General features: G+C 35.2%; 1 protein-coding gene and 2 long non-coding RNA genes across 7 annotated transcripts; 2 read left to right on the top strand and 1 right to left on the bottom strand.

Annotated features, from left to right (window-relative positions):
• Positions 1 to 3,405: 3,405 nt before the first annotated feature.
• Positions 3,406 to 9,027, top strand: LOC136828398 (uncharacterized). The gene is made up of 2 exons (XR_010850029.1): positions 3,406 to 3,519; positions 6,804 to 9,027. It is a non-coding gene; the product is annotated as an uncharacterized lncRNA (long non-coding RNA).
• Positions 9,028 to 10,189: 1,162 nt separating this feature from the next.
• LOC136828396 (UPF0547 protein C16orf87 homolog) lies at positions 10,190 to 21,107 on the bottom strand. Of its 5 annotated transcripts, none has more exons than XM_067086421.1 (4): positions 20,855 to 21,107; positions 16,783 to 17,070; positions 13,544 to 13,630; positions 10,190 to 11,429 (listed from the first exon to the last, which is right to left on the bottom strand). In XM_067086421.1, exons 1-4 carry the CDS (start codon positions 20,912 to 20,914, stop codon positions 11,214 to 11,216), a joined length of 651 nt encoding a protein of 216 aa, XP_066942522.1. In that variant the 5' UTR covers positions 20,915 to 21,107; the 3' UTR covers positions 10,190 to 11,213. The 5 variants fall into 5 exon arrangements, with proteins under 5 accessions (XP_066942522.1, XP_066942521.1, XP_066942523.1 ...); XM_067086420.1 differs by having other exon boundaries at positions 13,514 to 13,630; positions 20,855 to 21,074; XM_067086422.1 differs by lacking the exon at positions 20,855 to 21,107 and adding an exon at positions 20,451 to 20,708 and having other exon boundaries at positions 13,514 to 13,630.
• Positions 21,108 to 24,528: 3,421 nt separating this feature from the next.
• Positions 24,529 to 25,309, top strand: LOC136828399 (uncharacterized). Its single transcript, XR_010850030.1, has 3 exons — positions 24,529 to 24,723; positions 24,979 to 25,051; positions 25,244 to 25,309. It is a non-coding gene; the product is annotated as an uncharacterized lncRNA (long non-coding RNA).
• The last annotated feature ends 900 nt before the right edge of the window (positions 25,310 to 26,209 follow it).

Consider the following 26,209-nt stretch of genomic DNA (forward strand, 5'->3'; position numbering starts at 1 on the left):
GCAAAAGTACCTTTAAAATAATAGTTGGGAAAACGAAAAATGCACATTATAATTGCCATTATAGGCAGCATTAAAGTTAACGGGCCGTTAAAAGATAAACCACCCCGTAACACTGTAAACATTCCTTCTGCTACTACTACTACTACCATTCAGCAACCATGGTGATGTAAGAATTTAGCATTTAATTTTGATTCTTGTCAGTCATAGCAGACTATACAACTGAATGTCCAATGAGGGAATTGTCAAATATTCACATAGATTCATTTCATCTTATTTCTGGTCCAGTTGTGCACTGTTATTCTTTACCAAACCTAAATTAAGGAGATTAGGCATTAAATGTTTACGCGACTTACGCTGGGAAATGCCAAAAGTTTTCTCAATTTCTGGAGTCTGCTATTATTTTACAAACAAATTACCAAACACTGAATTCAGGGTTTCAGAATTCAGTGTTTCAGTGCCTAATACGTGAGGCAAGAGATTGACAAACGTTTGTCCTTCCAGAGTATGGTCAAGACATGGTTACTGTAGGTAAATGGGTAAATGTTTCCTATTAAACTAGAATTGCCTGCACTAATGAAGTATGGTATTATAATAGTTGTTGATGCAATTCTGGTTGAATTTCATATCAAGGCAATTTTTTATACAAATGCATGGATACCTATTACTACTCCCATTAGGTTTCACGGCTGTGTCTAATGGTAATTGGAACAAAGGTTGGACACTAGGCTAGTTTCTTGATGATGGGGAGCAAAAGCGGGTGTAAAACACGAATTTACTATAACCTAACCTGATGTAACTGAAGATGTCAGGGCTTTCATGCAGTTCTTACTAGGTAATTCTAAATATTAGCCCCGCGCCTGTTTTTACCTTGGAAACTGGTTTTTTCTACACTTTTAGGGCTTCTGATACGGGCGGTGCATTTGTTTGTTGTCGGCCAAGTGGAATGTCCCTTCGCTGTGTTTAGTACTGGCCCGGGGCGGGCCATTACCCATACGTTAACAAGTTATTGCACTTGCCGGAAGGTCTATGAACCGTTCCAAACAGACATACCCATGCTCTGTCTTGTAAAGATTGCGTATGGAAACCCCTTGTTGGATGGACTTCAGGGGTTTATTACAGGTTAATTACATTCATGTGACAAAAATTGAAGATAAATCCATAATTAGCAACCAAAAAGCTGTAGAAAAAGTCAAGTTAGAAGGAAATTGCCGCCGCGGAGCTACTACTTAGATCTACCTCTTACTCTGTTTTATTTCAAATTGTATTAAGAAATTATCCTAACATGTTTCTGGTGGTTCCTGAGAATAACACAAATTACTTCGCATGTCATGGTAAAACTAAAGACTACTGTACTACCATACCCCTTGGGTTCAGTAACTATCAGCTTACATGCAAAATGGGCACCAAAACAAAAGACTGTAAATATCATAAAAACAAACAGAAGGCATAAATATAAGCAAAAAATAAGCAAAAGTAAGTAAATATTATGGTTGTCGACTGATGGAAACCAGTCCATGGTTGTTTTCTTCAGTTTTACCCATGTCATATTGTCAACCTGAGGACAAAGGTCTTTGTTGTAGAAAACCAGCCTGAAATTTTAATACAGTGCAGCATTGTCATTGCTTTTCTACTGTAGTAATTGGCTGAAATTACCTCAGTTCATTACTGATGCATGGCATGGCACTAACCAAAGCTACAATTTGGAAGGGTAAAGGACATGCTGGGACTTGGGAAAATTCTTGAACTCTCCCAAATAGACCACTAAATAGACCACTTACTTCATCATCAGCTGACCACCACTGTCCTATAAGAAATAACACCATAGTTCTTGTCATTCATCTATCATTATTATGTATTTAGTTCTATCCTACCAAGAAGTAAGTTTATCCATACAGAATTTGACAGTAAAGTTAAATATATGTGTCATTTGTAATTAACAGAATTATAAAATTAAAAATGTCAGGATTGTTTTTCTAGGCCTGGTTTGTGGATCAAGGGATATTTGGTCTATGGAAGGTTTCAGCTTCAGAAGTCTGGGTCTGGTACTGCTATTTTTTGTATACCATTATCTCTAGGTAAAATAAGAATAGAAACAAGAAAATTTAAATGTTTAAGCCCTTATTTCAGGCATTTTAGGTGCAGAATGATGACTAGTTATTGATTGGTAACCTAAATTTTGTATGTTATAGGGTACCAGAATGATAACCCTATCTTAGTCTAAGTTTGTTTTAGGTTTTTCGGATGGATTTTTACCATGGGAGGTAAATTGTCATTAGGTTAGGTCTAGAAAACTAGCCAATTGTTAACTTTGTTTGATTTGCTGTGGTACATGATACAGTATGTTGATAATACATGCAGTTGTATGGCTCTGAGTGTGCTAAACAAGATCCAAGGTGATGTTGCTCCATAGGAACCTAAACTCTGTAGTTAAGATTAGCCTAGATTTTAAGGACCCAGGATTAATAGAGTAAAGTGTTAGTCTGCTTCTGACCAAAATAAGAACAGTCTCACGCATGTCTTGGTGGAGGTTAAGATAAAGAAAACTCATCAGTCAGTATTTGACCTTACGAGAGTAAAGAACAAGGAAGCTCTCGTAACCCAGATTAAGGTGCTCTTCATCAGGTCAGCCCTTTTAATCTCGATCCAACTGTGTTCATGGCTTCTGTATTAGCCAAATATCAATAAAAAGACATATGGAGGGTTATTTGTATTCTTTAGCTGAGCAGTACCTGGAGATTAACTGGGACCTCTCTCATCTAAGGTCATGAAAGAGAGAAAGAATTTGTGGGGTCAGACATTTGCCATGGTGACCTTCATTTCCTTGTTTTCCTAATTTTCTTCCATGGTAAACGTCCAAGTATCCATCTTCTGTGAAAAATGTGCAGTATCACCTGGACGGATTAACCCTATACTCTATTAATCCTGTTAAGGACCCAAGAATAGAATAGTTCTACACTAGTTTTTTCCCTTGCTGTTAAGTTTTCCATGCAGCATCATTTGTACAATAGTGCACAAATAGGTCATGAGACCTGTATGATAATTTAAATACAAGAAAATTTCTTCAGGCCAGTGTTTTACCCATTATGCTAACAAGCATGGTTGACTACCATAAGGAAGTGTCATGTTAGTGTTGAATTTTTTTTCAAATTGGTAGGTATATGGAAAAGCAAAGTATTTTATATGGAAACAGAATGTATCAACAACTATTTTAGCATCAGTAAAGATATTCTTTTGATTTAGTACAGTGCATAGTCAACCCATCAATACTAGAGAAAAGTTACTGTGCTTATGGAGCATATGGTAATTAGTTTGTATGGATTTTTAAAAGTTGTTTAAATTTTTGCCTTAATTTTTTTAAGGAGATTTTTAGGTGATTAGAACTATTTTTAAGATAGAACATTCATATTTTTTTTTATAAATTGTACCATATTCCCTTTTACAGAAAAGCATTTCAAAATTCCGGAGACCAATAATGTTGGGTGGTGTTGTGGCAACAATTTATCTGGTATACAGTTATAGGTAAGACCTTAATTTTGTTAGTTGGTGCTAAAAATACATTGTTGTAAGTATACTAAGCAGTTTCTGGTGTTTTGAATATATTTGAGTAGTTGATGAAATTCATTGACCAATTTTTCATGCCCAGTTTATTATATATTGCTCTGAACTCTTTGTATCTGTTCATGCATAAAGTAAACCTTTTCTGAGAATACTTTATCACTGAGACTTGACAAAATCGCCACATCATTAATTTCCAGAATGTTAATTCTCTGTGCCCTCCTCTATTTTTGAATTAATTAACTTGAGCTTTGACTGAGCTTGCTTTTGACAGCCAAACTTGCTTTGACCATCCTTCATATAGATCTACTCTGATCTTTTGTCAACTGCATCCTTGCTGTTACCCTTCCTTGTTATTTTTCACCTTCATATCTCATCCTCCTCACACTTACAAGTCCTAAAGAGGAGTTGAAACAGCTGACTTTTACCTCACTATGAAGGAAATATATTATAGTCCTAAGTGTGGAGTCTGTTCTTGATAACTCCCTTTTCTTGGCCTTAAATCAAGCCATGACACAGTAAAGTAGGATAGTAATTGAATTAATTAAAGATTTTCTAAAGCATTTGAGCTTGGATTCCATCAGAGTGACTAGCCTGACAGTTGATTTTTTATCTGAGCAGGACCCATGAGATCTAGTTATTTGGTTTTGAGAGGACTTATATCTAACCTACCTGCTTTAGTTCCTAGTTTAACTCGATGTTAAGGTTACCAGGCCTGTTTAGGGTATTTGCAGCCCAAATGAATTTTAGGAAGAGAATGTTTCCTGGGACTGTGGTAGTTATGGGGATAGCAGTTTCAGTGATCTAAGTAACTTAGGCAATCGGCAGATGGTTGATAAGTTTACTCGAGTCCCCTCAAAGATTCATTCAGACATAACATTCCCCCCTTGAGAGTGGAAATGGTGACATTCATGATACTGTATAGCCCATTTCGGACGGTGTTTATCCACACATGCTGTACCTGTGTACTAAGCACTAATGAATGTAATGTATGGCATGCATATTTTTGCATTTATACAGTTCATCAGATATTCACCAGGCTAATGGCTCCAGTTGCAATGCAAGCTTCTTCAAGGGTAATTGTTTGTGCAGGTATCTTTGATGGCATGCTAATCTTCATTTTCAGAACTCAGCTTTATATGAGTATTCAGTGGCTGGTTCAAAACTGAAATTTTAGGCATCCGTATACAACAAACTGTCATCTAGACCTGAAAGTTGATGTCACAGAAAACTAAGTGAGACCACAGATAGACTAATTCCTGCAGTAATAGGGCAGTCTCATTTAAAACACCTGACATTGCTGGAGAGGTTTGTATCATAACTGGCATACCTTTTTCTATGTAGATCCATAATCATGGATAGAGGTGGCCCAGCATGTTCACTGCAAGGAACAAAATGATAAAATATATTGACATTTCAATAGAAATCGAAACTTAAACACTATGCTAAGTTAAGGGAGATGTACTTGTGTGCGTCTTCAAGCAAGGAATGCAAACCTGAATCTCTTAAGTCTAAGTAAGTGAGACTACGGCACAACCCAGAGTTCAAGAACATTGTTGTATGGTCACCAGTCAGCTTAAAAACTGAATGCCTGACCCAGTACATTTAGGTGATTGATTTATGCAGTTTAGGCTATTAAGCCATGCACTGGGGAAATATGGCCTTTCAGTGATCTAGATAGTGACAAGAGGGAGTTAGAGTTGGTTGGACAAGATATAGAGATCCAGAAAATAAAGATGAAGTGCCTGTACAAAGATCCAAAGGTGGAACTAGGAGAAAACCCAAAGTTGCACTAAGAAGTAATAGTTACAGAGGGGTTGAATAAAGCATTTCCTACAGTGGACCACATGAGGTACACTAACAAGGCTTCCTCTCAGTGGAGATGAGATGATCCAAGTTATAAATATTGTCACAGTTGCTGGAATCATTTTAGCATAGCCCTCATAAGGAGGGGCTTTTTAGCATATCCCTCATAAGGAGGGGCTTTTTATCATATCCCTCATAAGGAGGGGCTTTTTAGCATATCCCTCATAAGGAGGGGCTTTTTAGCTTGGCCCTCATAAGGAGGGGCATTTTAGTATATCCCTCATAAGGAGGGGCTTTTTAGCTTGGCCCTCATAAGGAGGCTTTTTAGCATAGCCCTCATAAGAAGGGGCTTTTTAGCAGGGTTTTTTTTAGCATAACCCTCATAAGGAGGGGTTTTTTAGCATACCCTCACAAAGAGGGGCTTTTTAGCATAGCCCTCATAAGGAGGAGTTTTTGAGCACCCATAAGCAGGCATACAACATATTTATAAAAGTTTGTGGTGGAGAGACTTATGTCGCTTAGATATATGATGCACTGTATACTGTACAGGAAATTAAATACTAGCTCCTCTGTTTACTGATACATCTCAGGTCTGCAGACAGTATCCAGAAATGAGATTGTTTAGCATACAAGATGTTTTCACCCATGAAATTTTCCTCATATTCTTTACTGCAGAGTAATCAGCGCTGGATTTATTGTTTGTCGTAGCTAAAATTGAGTATTTTACTACCCTAGTACTAAAGTTCGCTCATATTCTTTGACTCTTTATCTTCAGTTGCCCCTTCCCCCATTTACTAGATGCATACCATGCCATTAAATCTAACAGAAATAAGATGTGTTGGTTCTAGGACCAAATCTTTCGTAATTTTGATTTTACAGTACTTTTAATTATACTGAATTATACTATAGACATATTTGTATAATCTGGTTGTAAATTGTAGCAAATTTGAAAATATCCTTACTATGTGCAAAGAAAAGAAGTACTGTACTGTAATATGTGTCTCTACAAAATAGGGCTCCATTCTAAGCAATGTCAGGCGGGGTAGCCGATCGAGGCTACGGCCTACCCCACCGCCAAATCAAAGTCCTTCAAAAGAAGGCATCGTGCTTAACCCATATAAAAATGGGAAAAAAAGCATGTTAAAATGAAGAAGAAGAAGAAGAAGAAGAAGACAGTAGATGCCCTTGTCCTGAATGTATACAGATTTTAGATAATGGATGAAATAATTAAAATGCTGCTACTGTATATGGTATTTCCTGTCACTTAGTGGCAACTCTCAGTTATCTCATTTTCCAGATATCATTTACATATATTTTTTTTTTTTAGTAAACTTTTCATATATGTAGTAATAAATTAAATTAATCCACGTCTTCCTTGATTAGCAATTCATGCAATAGTACTTTTTTTCTGGGAAGTCATGATTTTCTTTTTCTCATTTTAGGCATGAACTGATTGGAGACATCTCACAAGACAAGAAGGCTTTGTATCAGCAGCTTGATGTTGAGGGAAGCAAACTCATTAAGGAGAGCATTAAAGAAAATAGAGATGCCATTTTCAAAAAAACTTGATTGAACTTTGTGCAATCTGTATTCTAGTTTTCCACAGATTCTGTCTCATGTTTAGGAAAGATTTTCTTGTAGAATTGAGTGTATATTTGATAAAGGTGTCACTTGGTTGTACTGAAAACTGTTGTTGGGTATGTATTCTTAGCTTTCAGTCTCAGTAATTAAAAGTTCAGTTAAACAGATGTTCTTATTTCATTTGAAAGTTTTTCTTTTAATGTAATGCTCCCTTTCCTCAAGTTAATTTGTGTTCATGTACTGTATTGTATATGGCATTATAATGATTGCAATGGTAGTTCATTTATTGTAGTGTCTAGTATGCTAGAAATTTGTAGATTTTGTCATTTAGTGTAAGTACAAGGAATTATACAATGGCATTCTTGAACATATTACTGTAGTGGATAATATTATGTGAACTGGGTTAACAAAGTACACTGTACATGTATTTTTGTTATTGTTCCTGTAATTTTTAAAGCTTTCTAATCATTGGAACATCTCAACATATGTAGATATACTGGAACATCTCAACATATGTAGATATACTGTATTTTTCATTATTTTGTATCTTCCCAAAAAGTGTATTTTAACAATCTCGGTAATTTATATTTGAAGTGCCCAAGAAGTCTTCCTTCACTCACGTATCTGGAAGTTGCTTAGAAGTGAATTACAATATATTTGTGAAGTTATTGCAGTAAGGTAGGCTTTCTAGTGGCAAAGTTATTCTAGGATCTAAGTATGTGTTCCGATTGTTAGTATCCCAAAGGAACAGAGATACTGATGGACCAAGAGAAAGCCTTTGTTCATCTCTACTTCGTAGGCATGTGAAAGCATCATTGTACATTATTATAAAGTTTATTAAAATTATGCTAAATGTACATCATCTGTGTATTTCATGCTGATTAACCTTTACATTAACTATCAACTTTTTCATGTGTGCCATTTTTTTCCACTTTTTGACAGCACTTTGAAATATCTTTTAAACAATGATTAAAATGTGCAAGGAGTGCAGATTGTTAATAGAGTATTTTATGAATTAAATAACCATTATTGGATTGCACATTATATGTAAACAGCTGTAGCTCCAGTTTTTTTATGGCTGTCAGTGTGATTTTGTAACTGGAAAACAAATGGATAAAAAAAAAGTTGATCAGCTAAAGCATGGAAGCAGCTCAAGCACAAGGTTTTGGTAGGTTATTGCAAGTCATACTCCCTAGTTATATGCCTTTCTTGTGTTGAAAAATTTAACACTTGCCAGGAAATTTGCACACAACGGTAATGTTTATTGATTTTTTTTGTAACCTTCTTTTAAGTAGTATGCATCTAAATTTGTTAAAATGTTTGCAGTTAACCTAAAACTTGGAAGAAACAAATTGAATGAGCTAACCAGTAGTGGAAGGTGTGGTAGTTAAAGTGACTTGAGAGCTGATTTTGTAAATTATCAATAGTTATACAGTATTATTTAAAAATTCTGCTGTATTTTCACATCATGTTATTTGCTTGTAGTTTCACTACATGCAAATAAACGCTTGAATGAAGGTCCACTAAGTGTGAAGATAAATATCATACATTTTGGGTTTGTAATTGCGATTGGATTTGATTAATGGAAAATATGTTGGTGTTTGCAAATTCCCCAGATCAAAGACAATGCACTATTTTTGTATGTAAGGGTCTTAATATTTCTTTCAAGTTTACCCTGTAATGGGCTTGACCGTTTCTCTAAGACGTAAATTTGTCCAAATTTGAGTGTCAATGTTATTGGAGACCTTTCAAAATTGTTGGCAAGACAAACAAGGAAAGCTCTTTTTACTCCCACAAGTTGTTTTTGCTGTATATGCCTCTTCTAGATTATACTAAAAAGGGAAACTAGTGGCATGAGGAAAGGAAGCTTTGAAATTTTAAAGGAATTCTTATACAGTATTTGTTAAGTTACTGGACCATTTTTGACTGCTTTCATGATAAACTGAAGTGCTGTATAGTACTTGGTATTGGTGTGGTGTTATAGATTTTTAAGGTTTATTGTACTGTAAATAGTGTAAAAGTCGGAGTAGCATGTCTTACTGGGAAAATGCAATTTGTATTTAGTCATAAAATCCCTACATGATACGTGCACTGTAATTCATTTCGAGAAAGCCCAAAAAATTAGGTATATTGCAACATGTACTTACTTGAATTTTTGTGCATATATGAGGCAATCAGTTACACTATTGTTTTGTCTAGTTATATGATTGCCATTATGAGTAGTGTAAAGTTATCGGTCTGGTTAAAAATAACAATACTGTACATCTTACATATACCAGTTTGCCTCTGTAGTTCAATTCCGGCGGCCAGCTGATGAAGAGTTAGAGGAATTTATTTCTGTTGATAGAAATTAATTTCTCGCTATAATGTGGTTCGGATTCCACAATAAGCTGTAGGTCCCGTTGCTAAGTAACCAATTGGTTCTTAGCTACGTAAAATAAGTCTAATCCTTGGGGCCAGCCCTAGGAGAGCTGTTAATCAGCTCAGTGGTCTGGTAAAACTAAGGTATGCTTAACTTTTTGGCACTCTGTAGCTGTCAAGTATTTTTCAACCACCCTTCTGTCCACCATTGCTGCCTTTACTCTTTCTGGTTTGCTGTCCAGCTTCTTTACCATCACAATGCTTTAATTTTCACTTTTTTCAAAATACATACCTTTAGGAGAGATACTTTGAGAACCTGGAAATACTGTCTGGTGTGTAAAGGTCAAGTGACATTGTCCAAGATTAGGATCAGGTGTAGTAATCTCCCGAAAATATTCTATAACAGCAAGTATTGAAAGATTGGGATATGCCCACAACTGTAAACTAGACCTTTTATATTCATTACTTTTACATAAATTGTTTAGTTTTTTAAAACATGACTCTTCAGGTTATTCTACGCACCAAGGCATCAGTAACTGAATTGGAATTTTAAATGTTACATTCCGATAATTTTCCATCACAGTTCTTCCTGGCTTCTTGTATTGTCATGGACATTTGAAGCAATATGCAACATCAACAAAACAACTGATCGCTACCAGAAGTTTGGCAAGAGACCAAGGTTGCTAGGGGAACATCAATTTGATGTTCAATTCTAACCCATCTTGCCCAACCAATCTGCATTCTTTATGGTAATGGATCCTGAAAGAATTACACTTAAGTGCTTAAGATTTCTTCACGATTTGCTGTTAGTCAAGACTTCAGTCTGGAAAATTAAATGCAACTAATTATAAACCTTAAATTAGTAGGAATTTATTGAAACACTGAATACAAAATGAATTTTAATCCTCACAAACATTAATGTTCTGAATATTTACAAATGAGCAATGAAATGGTTCTGTACACACTTTCAACACATTCATCTTTACTATATTGTTGGAAACATTTACACCATTCATTCTTGACTATACTGTTGGAATATGCTTGTGGACACAAAGTGCAAGCATAATTCACTCTTTGCCATTCTGTACAAAAATGCTAATATAAATTCCAAACATATACACACGTATTCTCAATACTGGCTACTTCAAAATATTTACAAGGAATTTGTACTCTTGAACCAAAATTACTTGTACCTCCCTAAACTTGGATTTTCACCACCAATTATCAAAATCTTTAAAAACACCCAGCCTGTTATCCAAGAAACTGGTTATACATGAGAGAATACTAAACATCTTGTCTCTTAACAGCTGCAACGTTAAAATCTTTGAGGGCAGGAAATTTGAAGGGGTCTCATTTTCTGCTGTAAATTGCTTAATATATTTGTAAAAATTATATTATCGTAATACCAATCCTTGTGTGTAGCTACAAGATCCGAGACCCTCAAAATGAAATGAGTCAATTACAATTCTTGCAAGAAATTATCCAAATTACTTCAGTAAAGGCTAATTGTGGAAGATCTATTTTGAATAAACTTAATCTAATGGCAGCAATTATTAAAGTCCTTAGGTCTATGTTTCCCATAAAAGGAACTGTTGCAAAAACACTCCTCTTCCAATCTGAAAAAACTGGAAACCCTGAAAACAGTGCATAAAACTTCCCCTAACATAATCCATATAAAGCTCAAAGTTTTACAAAAAATCCAGTAATATAATATGATGCTAGAGTGAAACTAAAAGTGTTGGCATATAATCAATGCAGCTCTATTCCTTCCCTCTTTTTCTTCACTGAAGTTCATGCAGTCCTGCACAAAATGAACAGTCAACAACGACAGATATCACTCTCAACCAAACTCCATTGTAATTCATGTTGCTAAATTATACAGCAATTTTTCATAGATATTTAGCTTCAATTTATATTTTAATGAATTTTGGATTATTTAAGCCTAATTTGAAATTGATGTCGGAGAGAACGATGGCATACTGCTTTTCCTTCTCTGGAGTTATACCAGCCATAATATCTTCATCAATCTCCTCTTCCTCCTTTTTCTTTTCTCCATTGTTGTTGTTATTCTTCTTCTTCTTCTTTTTCTTCTTTTCCTTCAGAGGTTCATCATCGTCATCATCATCCTGAAACATCCCATAGGAGATAATAAGACACTCACAAATACTGTATACAGTACATAATAAAAAGCTACGCAAGCCCGATAATTCTACGGAAGTATGTTTATATACTACAGAAGAGAAGGAATAATAATTCTTAGTAATAAAACAAGGCACAAAAGGTACATTTTATCTACTGTGCATGCTTCTTATAGGCAAGCAAGCTTATTGGTTACCCACATACCCTAAAGACTGCAGTCTCTCGGTAAAATAACAAAATAAAGGGGGGGGGTACAATTTTGGGTTTTCCTATAATGAATTTCAGATCTCTATAAAATTCAAATAAGTCTAGATTCTGGAACACCTGTAGATGACACTACTACTACAGTATGTCCTCATACAATTTTTAATATCATACTACTGTCAGTTATCTGTGGCTTGTTTCACATAAATTTTATTTGTACATGAACAATACCATATTAAGGTAATATGTATTGAATATAGGCTCTGAAAACCTGAGGGGAAAAAACTCCCTATTTGTTATACAAAATAAAATTAACCAAAACAAGAGTGATTACACAATGTTTTGTTCATTTATCTCGTGTCAGTGACATCTATCTAATAGTTTATTCAGACCACTATATTACATTTCTCAGCTCTAAAACTTTTAAACCTTTAATACAAAATATCTTGACACAGCAAGAGATCCCTAAAATTAATCAATGCTGACAAGTAAACATAATTTAAGTAAAATATCTTGACACAGCAAGGGATCCCTAAAATTAATCAATGCTGACAAGTAAACATAATTTAAGTAAGTTCACTTTCACTTTACAATTAACAGTATTGAATTAGGATGCAATAGATATCCTTGTGTATGAATATTCGTCAGAGTTGAACATTTAAGTTTAAGTTTAAAAACTAGTTAAAAAGGGTATGAAATCATTGTGTGTTTGTGAGAGCGAGAGAGAGTGTACAGTACACCAAGTGTTGAAGGATTATGCATAACTGAACCCCTTCAACTTGAATACCCTATTTCTTAGAACCCAGCAGGTAAAAAGTGGGAGTACAAACCATTTTGAGCATGGATAGTCAGGAGAATTACCATTACTCTAGAAGGGAGCTATTTTTAAAATATTAGTGACTGAAGTAAATTAATTTTTTGTCGAACTATTAAACCTGATAACTATGAACTTAAATTTTGCTGAAAAAGAATTCACCCGTTTTGCAATTTTTTTTATCATATTAATTTACATAAAATACAAACTTCAGCTTTGCTTGTTATAGGTGTTTAGAATAGTTCAACATGTCCCAATCATCAGTACCTACTTGGATCTAATATTTTTAGACTAATACCACATAAGAGTCGTGTGTGTCTTACTAATCCCAAGCTAGTGTCAAATTTTTACCATGAACTGAAGTGAATTTTTACCATGAGCGAAATGTTAAGTGACCAAAGAGAAAATGTTCAACTCCCTTCAGATCACCTAAGTTAATAACAGTAACAAGAAAAATATTCTTTCAACACAGATACAGGATACAACTCTACATAGACCAAAACTACCATCTACATGTTGAACCTAATATATGCTACAACACAAGTCTAATCTTCCATAGAAAGTATCTAGGGATCTAGGGAAGAGGAAAATAAAAGAGTAAACAAAATTGTACATACAATTTAGGAAAAAATGAAGTGAGAGGAGGGATGGTCCCAAAGACTGATGGGGACAGCCAAGTATTTAATAGATATGACAGTTAAAATAAAGTGCATGTAAAAAAAAAAAGGATATAGAAGCATAAAATAAAATGTACGCTAGGGAAAATGTTTGGTATATGACCATCTCACGAAGTGAACTCGCAGAAAAATGAGAGCAATACACTATGCATTTTTCATGTCTGTAAGAAATTGATGAAAGGGAGAAGCATCCTCTCATCCAGGAGTGCAATATTGAATGAGAGGTACAGGATGCCATAATTAACCTCAAACATAGCATTTTTCTTATCTACTACATCTTACAACATCAAATTCAGCAAAAGTATATCTCTGTTCTCTGGAGACTTCTTTCTTTGGGACGTGCCCTCCGCTCTCCATAACCAGAAATATCACTAACCTTGCTGGACCTGTACAAAGCAACACTAACCGGCTCAGAGTTGTTCTTCACTTTCCTTTCCCTTTTTACTCTACCTGTAGGGTTCGGAGGCTCTTCTTTTTGCCTTTCTTTACGTGCCTGAAACGCACAAGAAAAGGAATACTTACTGCCAAAGATGAGAGTTAAAGGGATCATACTGGAGGTATAAACAGTATGTAAAAATGTAAACAACACGACTGTTTCCCAGAATAAAGACCCTCATTACACATTTGCCCAGACTTACCTAATAGTATAATGTAAACAAATATTGTGGATAAGAAAAAATAACTAAAGACTATAATACAAACTACAGACTGGGAAAAAAAAATGTGTTTTATGAATTCATTACGCACGAGTTGCAGGAGTAATTAATTATAATGCACACATCCTGATGGAAACAGCCAAAAGCAGGCTTCCATCAAATATATGCCCATATAGGAGAAACTGAACGATACTGAAGCTACAATATGACCATGGAAATGGGGAAAAAAACAAAAAAGGTTGTTTCTGGATATTAAAACTGCCAGCTCTAGTTCTGTGTAGTGGTTTGGTTAGTTAACCAATTATTAACACAAAGGAACAAACTGAGTTCCCCTACACAAATAGTTATATAGTAGCAAAGTTAGGAGGAAGATGTGAAATCACCCAACCTATACAAAAAGATAAGGATGAACAAGAACATAGGGGAGCTCTGGCTGAATATTTTCTTAACTGGAGTTAATATTTCAAATTGCTTTGGTGAATCAATCTTGTCGCTTATTTTTCCTTTTACCATTGAATATCATTGCAGTGTTGGAGCTTACACTCTAATTAAGAGATTTATATTTGGGAATGCATCAATTAAAAAAAAAAAAAAAAAAAAAAAAAAAAAAAAAAAGTGAAACCAAACGCATATAATTTCATTACCACCCGGTAGTGATGTCGGTGCACTTCATGCAGTCCACTGTAAGCAATACTTAAAGTTATTTGCAGTGTCCACTCAGTCCCTAGCTGCACCCACTTTCACTCCTTTACTGTACCTACAGTATATTCATATTCTCTGTCTTAATCTTACTTTCCACCCTCTCCTAACTATTGTTTCATTATGCAACTACGAGGTTTCCTCCTGTTACACATTTAAAACCTTTATACTCTCAACTTCCCTTTCAGCAATGAATGACCTTCTAGGCCCTAGAACTTGGCCTTTGGCCTAAATTTTATATTCCTTTCCTCCCTTTTTTATTCCTATACTGTTTATTCTTAATTTTTACAATATAAACGCACTAAAACAAAAAGTTTGGTTTAAATAACCACTGCAGAAAGGGGTTAAAAACTTTACCATTAACATATGAAAAGGGTAAGAAAGATCAATTACAAAATACCCCTGGCAGTTAACTGGGGGCATGAAAAAGTTCAGCTCTGGCACTTACTTACAATGAAGGTAGTGCAGGTCAATGCAGGAGGTAGCCAGGTACCTTACGCATCAATTTTATACAACTGAAGAGCAACGTTATACCACCAGGTTAGACACAAGAGTTATCTCCACTTTCTCCCCTTTGGTGTCCTGCCAGAGCTCTCATCTAGTAGACATCATCATCAGTGCCCTTCCTCCATGATTTTCTGAACATCCTCTATTGGTCTTTACCTTGCTACAACATACTTCCATATCTACACTATTCTGATTTTAGCCACATGAACCAAAATGTGACTCTACTGGTCTCTTCTCCATTCCCAAGACATATCACTACTTCAATTCAATTGGGCGCATTACACTTGATTAAAAAATCAGATCTCTTAGAACTACAGGATACAAATAATAACCAAACCCACCTCCCGCACAGGCCTGACATACCTCCATAAGTAACGAAAACCAGGGATTATTTATTTTGATACTGTATAGGAGGATGATGGAAAGACTCCATGAACAAAAGATGGTGCTATATCCACTCCATAAGACATATTGAAGATAGTGGCAGGTATGTGAGAACATTTTGAGAATCACGTAAACATTCTGAGATTACGTTAAATGCTCATTGAGGATAAGCACTCAATCCTTAACCATTTCTCACAGAAATGACAAAATAATAAAGGACAAATATTGGCCTTTGGGAGCTTATACATGCAGATAAGTTGGTGTTGAAGAGAATCAGGTGGTCTTAACATTGTTTAAAAGGTGAAGTTGAATAAACAAGGACTGACAGCAAAACCATGAATATGGTGACTAACAGAAGCTAGTGGTACATATATGTGATATGTCCAAAACCTTATTACTTGAAAAGGACACACCATGACTTATGTTCAGCATAAAGCCTTCATCAAAACCTTATATATGTCTTTACTTATCTGGTGGGCAAACCCTGACTAGCAATTAGGAGCAAAAAAAAAATTACTGAATGCTACAAACTGCAATCTTTACAGTTTACAACTTTTTGCCACCATTGCTATAAGAAAACCTCCTTCAGTACATGGTTTGTTGAGAGAGAGAGAGAGAGAGAGAGAGAGAGAGAGAGAGAGAGAGAGAGAGAGAGAGAGAGAGAGAGAGAGAGTGTTATGGTTGATAAATAAATGTAAATATTTACAAAAAGACTGACAATTTATTCACGATATAGTCACACAATTTATTGGAGAGAGAGAGAGAATTTAGAGAGAGAGAGAGAGAGAGAGAGAGAGAGAGAGAGAGAGAGAGAGAGAGAGAGAGAGAGAGAGAGGTTATGGTTCTAAAAAGATACTTAATACAGTAAACCCCCATATTCGCAGGGGATGTGTACCGCACCCCCCCCGCGAATAGCTAAAATCCGCGAATACTTAAAACCCCTCTAAAAACACTTAGAACTGCCTATTTTGATAATTTAAACACAAGAAAAACCCTCTAAAAATGCTTATACCTGAGTATTTTAATAGTTTTATCACAAAAAGTGCATTTAGTCATGAAAATTATATGAAAATACAGTAATTAGTGAATAGTTCTCAATGAAAAATACTGTGAATGGGTGAATTTTCCACAAGTAATGGGTAGATATATTCCACAGAGAAATCCATGAATATGCAAGTCCGCGAATCATGAGAACGCGAATACAGGGGGTTTACTGTAAATGCAAAAGTTTTCAGGAGATAGACTGACAATTTACTCATAGCAACAAAAGAGTTGGATAATGGGTCTAACAAGATGTTAAATAAATGTAAAATTTTACAGGAGGCAGACTGACAATTTACTCCTGGTACACTAACACATTTCAGTCCAAAGAGATGAAAACTCACTGAGACAAACTCACCTTTCGCATCTGATTCTCATACTCCAGGGCATCATAAAAATTGGGTTTTTCACGTTTTACTCTCTCACTCCTCCTCTTGCCTTCCGGTGCAGAAGCTAAATCTTTCCCAGAAGCCAAAGCCATTATTTCACTACCATTACCAGCACCTACACCTCGAGTAGGTTTCATATCACGCAAAGACAAATCTTCACTGTCTTCAGCTTCTGATGGATTTGAAGCTGTAGACTTTCTTCGTTCTTCAAAAAACTGATGACTGCAAGATGTGCAAAGCTTGGAAGCAACAGGAACCTGCAAAATAAAAAATTCAATGTAACTTTCTTATTCTGTAACAAACCACTTGTATACCTTTATACTATTTTACTATGCTCAGGATTATAGGACAATCACTTAGAAGACTTTCTCACTGTTTGCACAAATAATGACCCTGTTTTGGATGAGTAATCTGGTATTTCAGTAAGCTTGGTGTCCCACTGATTTATTACAGTGGTATAGCCTAACTCTAAACATTCCTAAACTCAAAAAATTATGCATACACTATATATTATATTACCTTCAGAGTGGACAATCATCCCACCAAACATTCAATCTTTATTGGCTCAACTGTCAATGTAAATTTTTATCAACAAATTGTCACTGAATTATAGTTTTCATTAAAGTGTAGTCCTGAAAGTACTGTCAAAAGTATAACTGCACATATGTGGGGTTTCATTAAGCTATCTTATAAATATAATTTCACCCAGACAATCTATATTGTTGGGTAGGCTTAGGATTGAAATGAAATTTTTTCATGCAATTTTAATCATAAACTTATTTATTTACTGTTTTGTACATTGTCCATATAAAATTAACATTAAAAAACTCAACATGTTAAACAAAGTGGCTTTGATGAAAAAATCGAAGAATCCAAGTTTTTCCTGATATTTCACATACGGACTCTTACACCTCTTGACTATATTCTCACAAAATTTTATTAAAAAATTCGCAAGAGTTTGGAGTTATAAGACTAAACCGTAACCCTACTATCACTGAGAAAATTACATTTTTCATGTAATGATAACTTCAGTATATCGGTAGTAATTTCAATTCAGTTATCAAAGAAGAATATCTAAATGCAGTATATGACAACTATATCCTACGCAAGTGCGTAGAGGCTCTGTTGGGTGAAGGAGTGTACCCATTTGGGCAATCAGTGGCAGCTCAGCTCTCGACGAAGCAAGATGTCGCACTGCCCAACCTCGCCCGTGTTTTGACACACTTTTCATTCAGCGCACTTATATTACTTTGCAAGTCAATTTTTTGTATTTCTCTTGACTTTGCAATACAGTATTTCTTTGTTCAGAAGAAACCATGCCGAGACCAAGAAAATTTAAACAACATCTACACTCCATAAGAGAAAGGAAGAAACGACATCATGAAGAGGGAGGCATCCAAGAGAGAGGAAGGAGGCGGACTAGGAGCATTAATATATAAAATATAATTCAACATACTTAAAATAATAATCGCAGATAACACCAATATGATATAACATGTCAAATTTGTCATAAAAACCTCAAAAGTGTGAGACAACAAGCAAATAAATGGACAGACAAGCAAAAAATGTCATCATAAAACTTAGGAGGCCGATATCTCAAAACTAAAGTTATCGACCTTCAAATGTAAACTCAGACGTAACGAATTCACCTATCTCAATGAAACAAAAAGCAAATGAAAGCTAAATAAACTGTCTACAAAACTATAGAGTTTTTTTATTTTGTCCCCTAAGTATTTTTGGGATTTATTTTTCCATGAAATCAAAGATTTTTCAAAAAAAAAAAAAAAAAAAAAAAAAAAAAAAAAAAAAAAAAAAAAAACGCTCTATTACTTTATTCTAATCTATAATACCTGTCTTCCACGTAAATTTCAGCTCTTAGGTTGCAATAGTTATGGCCGAGTTTTTTTTTTTTTTTTTTTAAAGAATTTAGGGGTACCAGCGAATGGGGGCTAGAAGGAAAATATGAATACTGTACTGACCTTTTCGCTATACATAAACTAACCAATGCCCAAAATTTCAAACTGATTCATGCAAAAAAAAAAAAAAAAAAAAAGTTATTAATAAAAAATGATTTTTTCAAGCACTCCCCTTAAATTCCTAAGATAAAGGACAATCATATCCCACTTTGCCCATTACTGATTTTACAATGGAACCCTTGGTTAGGCAAGGTGAGGTGAGGTTAGGTTGGGCGAGTCTATGTTAGGTGCGGTTGGTCAGGTCATTGGCTAAAATTACTAGTCTAACAAAACAAATGTCAAGAGACATTTAACGCAAACATTGAACCACAGGTAAATACCTGGCCCCACCCAAAAAAATGGCTTAGTCCAATATGAAGGAACTCATATGAGAGTAATCCTACAGTTTAGGGTCCAAATTCACTGCTCCCTTGTGTGTTTAAGTTTTTTTTTTCCTATTTTCAATTTCTTCTTTCAGAAGATCTGCGAACAATATACTTGCTAAAGAAAAATGAGCAGTTTATCTGCTTACAAAACCAGTGTAAAAAAAACAAATGAAGATCTGCACCTCACATAAATAGTGTAGTGTGCCAGCAACTGTGTGTGTGGAATGAGTGCTTAGGAACCAGGTAGGAACCTGGCACGGGCTCTTGCTCTTCAGCAGCTACTTTTTGATAAATCTGAAAAAAATGAGCAGTTTATCAGTTTAGGCTACAGAAGCAAAGATTTATGATTTCCTCAAAATTCTATGGGTCTCCTTGGCCATGCTTTTGTTTATTTACGTTTCCCTTTATTCCCTTTTTTTTTTTTTTTTACAATCTCTGCTTCTGTAAGCAGATAAACTGATCATTTTTTCATTGTTAGTAGATCTAAGTAATAGATACATGGCGGGTATTCAGCGAGAAATGGCAGTTTCTTATAGTATTTTGGTTGCTTATTTACAATTCAATGTTATTTTAGGGGGGTCGGCTGTAATTAACCTATAATTAACCCCTAAAGTCCATCCAACAAGGGGTTTCCAAACGCAATCTTCACAAGACAGAGCACGGGTACGACTGTTTTGAAGAGTTCATATCCCGTCCGGCAAGTGCAATAACTTGTTAACGTATGGGTACCGGCCCCCCCAGGCCAGTACTAAACACGGCGAAGGGACATTCCATTTGGCCGACAATAAACAAATGCACCGCCAGTGTCAGAAGCCCTAAAAGTGTAGAAAAAACCAGTTTCCAAGGTATTCCACTTGCCGGATGGGATATGAACCGTTCGAAACAGATGTAGCCGTGCTTTGTCTTGTGAAGATCGCGTATGGAAACCCCTTGTTGGATGGACTTTAGGGGTTAATTACAGGTTAATTACAGCCGATCCCCCAAAAATAACGTTAAATTGTAAATAAGCAACCAAAATACTATAAGAAACTGCCATTTCTCACTAAATACCCGCCGTGTATCTATTACTTAGAAATACCTCAACGTTTTCCATGATTCAATAATTACTGAATATTTGGACCCATAAACTGTAGGATTACCCTTGTAGGCCTCCCCCACCAGTGGCGCTCTCAACAGCCTAAGACAAGCAAGGCCGTTATGGCTGCTAAATTTGGCTCTACTCGTTAAAAAGGAAATACATTCTAAGGATTCGGCAGAGGGTTAAGCTAGGTCAACGACGAGCCTATTCTAACCTACCGGTAACATCGACTTGCAGTACCGTAGGCCTACGACCAAGTGTCCCTCACCTCTCACATTCCGCCCCAATCAATCCGCACCTAAAGAGGCCTAGGGATGTCCACGCTAACAAGAAAATCGAAAAATGCCCGAAGGAAGCATCATCAAGCTCCTGCCACAAGCAAAATGCACTGGCAGGGGTGGTTGGCCCACCAAGGCGTCGCAAAGCCTCGTCCTTCCCCTCCAAGAAAAACTCGACGACGCAGTTGAGACAACGCTGCCAAAAATTCGACAGAGACCGGGACAAAATTAACCCCGGGACCGCCCACGTCATCAATGGTCACCTACAGACGGCGTCAATCAATAGTTCGCATCAATATGCTCCAGTTTTGCACGGGAATGAAAAAAAGTTTGCAATTCCTTACCTGCTTCTTACAGTCGGGACACTTCTTGCTTACTGCTTTGCTCACACCTTTTGGAGGCATGACGGAAATACAACCCAATTTTTCGAATTTTATTTTCGGTAAATTTTGCTCCCCGACGGCCCTGTCCCCTGCTCACGTCGATGCGAAAGGTAACGAAGACGACATGAGGATTACTGAAGCCAAGGCAGTAATTATGCCTAACAAAGAGGTGCAACACTCCACATTTTAATACTCCATGATCAACGGCTGGATTGTTTACAGATCGTCCGATTCTAATCACTTGCAAGGCTTTCTTGGCTTGATCGATACATCTCCTTTTTTCGGAAAATATCGGAGAAATGGATTCGGTTAATTCATCCAACCGAATCTGGGATTTTTCTGCCGAAGAGAAATAATGCTTGGTGACCAATTTATGGTAATATGCATATGATTAAACACGATACATCCGAACAGGCCCTGATTGAATTATGAATTATTTTCAGATCATGTGGAGTAATAATTTCGGTTTCTTTTTTAATGTTTCCTGTAGTGGTATTTAACCATGGACTACGTTAAAGTGACCTAGGAACCCGAAATTATATTTATACAAATGCCAATTTCGACAAATGTAGAAACAGATAAAAATATTTTGTAAGTTATCTCTGACAACTGTAGAGTATCTTGCGCATTACAAGTATATGTTACCTTCACTTTACTTTAACCATATTTTTTATCTCGTAATAAAGGAATTTGGGAGGAATGTGTATGGACAGAACAATTCGTCATTGTCTTTGAAAAGGTGTTAAAAACTTATTTTAATTTTTATATATTATATATTTATTTAAGTTATTAAATATTATTAGGCATCATTTATTGATTTGGTATCCACTATCGCCTACGCCCGCTAGCCGAGTCGCCCGCTTATTTCTCTAATTTATACAAATAAAAACAGCATCCTGTATTCTCTCACTCCAGCGCGCGCGCTTGCCTTCAAATCACTTGGTATTTCAGTAAGTGTTTTATTATATATAAAGGATATTATATATATACAGTATACACACACACACACACATATATATATATATATATATATATATATATATATATATATATATATATATATATATATATATATAACTAAATTACATCTATGTCCCTACCCTATATATAACTATATATATATATATATATATATATATATATATATATATATATATATATATATATATATATATATATATATATATATATATATATATATCATACCCTACCAACTTACATAAAGCACGTATACATACAAGCACGTATATATACAGTATAGTATATATATATATATATATATATATATATATATATATATATATATATATATATATATATATGTATATATATATATATAATACAATATATATATAGGATATTAAAACCTGCTGTAGAATTTGTCATTATAAGCTCTTAAATAACATACGAAATGTGAATTTTGTAAACGTTAAACCATATATGGATTATGATATTATTATATATATATGCATATATATATATATATATATATATATATATATATATATATATATATATATGTAAATATCTATATATTTATATATGTGAATATATATATATATATATATATATATATATATATATATATATATATATATATATATATGGCTTTATGCCAGCACGTGCTCCTGTTCGTGAGCACCCAGTGAAAGCGACAATTGACATCATAAACTTGGGTCACTTACAGTGCATTGGCACCATCTGCGAGATGAGGTCAATACGAATGATAACACAATTTAAGGGCAATATTTAGTCCTGTTGAATAAATCAATTAATATTTATAAATAAAACATTAAAACAAAGCAACAAGAATCTATTTCACAGTATTATTCTTTTCCTTTCGTTATTATTCCCTTCGTCACATACGCATGCTAGTTCGTTTTGTTATTAATGTATGAGGAACAACAGCAATTTCGACTGAACTCTAGTCAACACTATAGTCTAAACAAATATGCCTTAATATCATCAAGGACGAACTCAGGTTTGTTTTGAGCGTAAATTTAGCAGCTTGCGTTTTGTCCGTTACCTGGTAACAAAGGAATGGAGTGTCTGTCACATTCGAAGACGCACACACCAAACATAATAATAAGAAGCGTTCTTGTTTAGCGTCACCGACTTTGACAAAGTTTTTCAAGATTCATTGTTTTAATTGATGCTAACTTCTTCAAACAGTGACTTTTTAATCACACAGGGCCATTCAGTAGTCCTATCGGCATTTGAGTGTGTAATTATTTTAACTTATTTTTATCTATTCGTCATTTATATCCGCATTTAACTCTTCTTGTTTAACATAAATGGGCGCAAATTAAGATTAAAAATTTGAAGAACGCACAAAAAACATAAAAAGTAATTTCTGAACCTTCCTGTCATCAGAAAAACAAGAATATATCTATCTACCTATCTGTCTATATATGTAGACATATTGATAGATAGTTACATATATATGTATATATACATATACATATGTATATATATATATATATATATATATATATATATATATATATATATATATATATATATATATATATATATATCATAATTCATATACTTAAGATATGGTTTAGCGTTTATAAAATTCACATTTCCTACGTTCTCTAGTAGCTTATAATGACAAATTCTACAGCAGGTTTTACTGAAAACTTCCATAAATCCTGACAAATGTAGAGAAATCAGAAAACTGGCATTCCCTTACCATCGCATTCTCTGCTCAAGAAAATGACAAATTTCACTAGTGTAGTGTCTCCTGACGCCATATGGAATGGGCTAAGTCAAGTGACATATGCCTTGTTTCATAGACTCTGGCTTGTTTATCTAGGCCGATTGCACCTCATCTCTGTAGGTTTTATGACATTTTTACTTATGTTTATTTACTTTGACTTTTTCAACATTATGAACATCCTTATTTTGGCACATTCTTATTCCTTTCATGGTTCTGATCGTGTATCATTTTAATGCTGACAATTTCGTGGAGTTTTTTAAGTGAAAATACAAGAACAGTAAAGAAAACTCTCTCTCTATAAAGAGAGAGAGAAAGAAAGAAAATTAAAGCCCGGTACAGCCAGACCTACAGTAAGATACCATCTCTCTTCCAGATGTTGAAAGCCCCGAAACATTAGGGATTTTGACGTGAAATATGAGTTTGAAGTCATCAGTTACTTCTCTGACTTTGATGTGTTTTCTTCATCTTATCATCGTAGTATCATATATCAAAAGTTTTGATCAAATAATTTTGCCAGAAATGATACCATCAATTTTTTTTGTGAATCATACATGTAACTCTCATTCTAAAGCTTAATTCTTCCATATTTTCAGCGCCTTTTCTAGAATGGAAATTAATTGAGAAATATTTCAGAATTTTCATTCTCGTTCTAGAAAACTAACTAAAAGTGCTTTTAGTTAGTTTTCCAGAACGTGAATGAAAAATGATACTTAGAAGATAATTTTAACAAATAAATGGAAATTAATGGAATGCATACTCAAATACCCTGTTCCGAAGCGTTTATAGTTTTCAGTTTCCCTTTATGAAAAAGCCAAACGAAGGTTAAGTTTAGTCTCTACTGTACATCATCCTTGTCTGGAAATCCTGACTATATCGTCCTTGACGGTAACGTCAACAAATCATATTATCTCGGTAGTTGTTCCGGTTTAAAATTTAGAGGCACGTAGCATTTTGCTCTTGGGCGTTGCTGCTTTGTTAGTGATTTGCGATCGTTAGACTGCTAAGGAGAAATACGCTGTTTACGATGGGAGTCCACGCGAGGAATATGGAAAATGAAGACGCGAAGTCTGAGTACTGTTCATCGTTGTGCAACTTCATTTGCTTAGCCGTAAGATTTTTATGTTAAATCCAGGTGACTTTTGAATTGATACCGGTTACTTTAATTATTCTTTTATTTTACTGTTAGGCATGTTTAATTTTACTCTTAATTATTGTATTTTAAGAAAAACTTTGCCTTACAGTTTTAACATGAACTGCCTGTTGTGTTGATTTCGTGATAATTGTAGCACTGTAAGCTAATTGTAAGTCCTATCAGGGCAATGGTCGTTAAGTTATTTGTAACAAAATGCAATTTTTTTTTCAGGAAATGGCGTGCCGTACAAGTGTGTGGATTTGGTTTTTAGTTCACAACTCTAAACTCGTCTGATTGTAAGAAGGTGAGTATGCGGTTATGAAATGCTTATCAGATAGCAACTGATAAAAAAAAATCAATACTAGCGAGTAGTCTTGCCCTTTTTTTGAGTTTTGCCTACTTTACATTTTGGAAAAATATTATATTTTAGCTTTTATCTAACATAGGCAAACCAAGTAAGTCTTTGCCATAATGATTTTTTATGAAAACTTTCCAGATGCGGGTGATTTTAAGCTTCCATTCTAAAGGCCGGGTGGCTTTTCTGAATCAACTCGTATGAGAAGTGGAATACTCCAATTAACCTTCTGGACCAAGAATAGAATTTCTCAACCTTCCATTATGAGGAAACACTCTCCGGGTTTGGCTTACTCAGAGTTTGGTACAGTAACCACAGTTGATGTTCCAAAGCTTTTTTGTATCCAAACCTACTTGTAATATATTTTTACCTCCACCCCTGCAGGGGCGATGCCCCTGTAGGGGTGGAGAGGCCCCTCCCATGCCCTGTCCTCGTAGGTCTTTTGACCTACGGGCAGGGCATGGGAGGCCCCTACCTCCACCCCTGCAGGGGCGGTGCCCCTGTAGGGGTGGAGGCCCCTCCCATGCCCTGTCCTCGTAGATCTTTTTACCTACGGGCAGGGCATGGGAGGTTTTTTCTACTCCACCCCTGCAGGGGCGTTGCCCCTGTAGGGGTGGAGGCCCCTTCCATGCCCTGTCCTCGTAGTTCTTTTGACCTACGGGCAGGGTGTGGGAGGTTGTAACTAATCAACATTTTTCTTTCAGGTGGTAATTCCATTCGACTAGACATTATTAACGTGCCCTAGCTTGAATCAACCCGCCCGCCTCCTCTTTTTAAGTTATTTAAATTAATGTAGGTTGTCATTTTGAAGTTTTTAAGTTTAGGGTTGAAACAGCCTTTACTTGTCAGAAAAGTTTTTGAGCTAATGTTTTGTCTTAACAATGAAGTTAATGTACAGTAAGCTTTCAGATATTTTGTAAGTTTCTGCGCTAGCTCAAAGTTATCTACGGTAACTCAGTATCTTAGTTTGCTGTAAAATTAACAAAGCTTAAAGTGCAGCAGCAGATGACTTTAGTTTCAGCTTTGTCTTTTTCCAGACTTTAAATTTAAATTGCATTGAGATGAAAGAATATTTTCGTTGTGCTGTATAATGCAAAAATAGACCTG

Source organism: Macrobrachium rosenbergii, chromosome 42, assembly GCF_040412425.1.
Source record: "Macrobrachium rosenbergii isolate ZJJX-2024 chromosome 42, ASM4041242v1, whole genome shotgun sequence".
Classification (NCBI taxonomy): Eukaryota; Metazoa; Arthropoda; class Malacostraca; order Decapoda; family Palaemonidae; genus Macrobrachium; species Macrobrachium rosenbergii.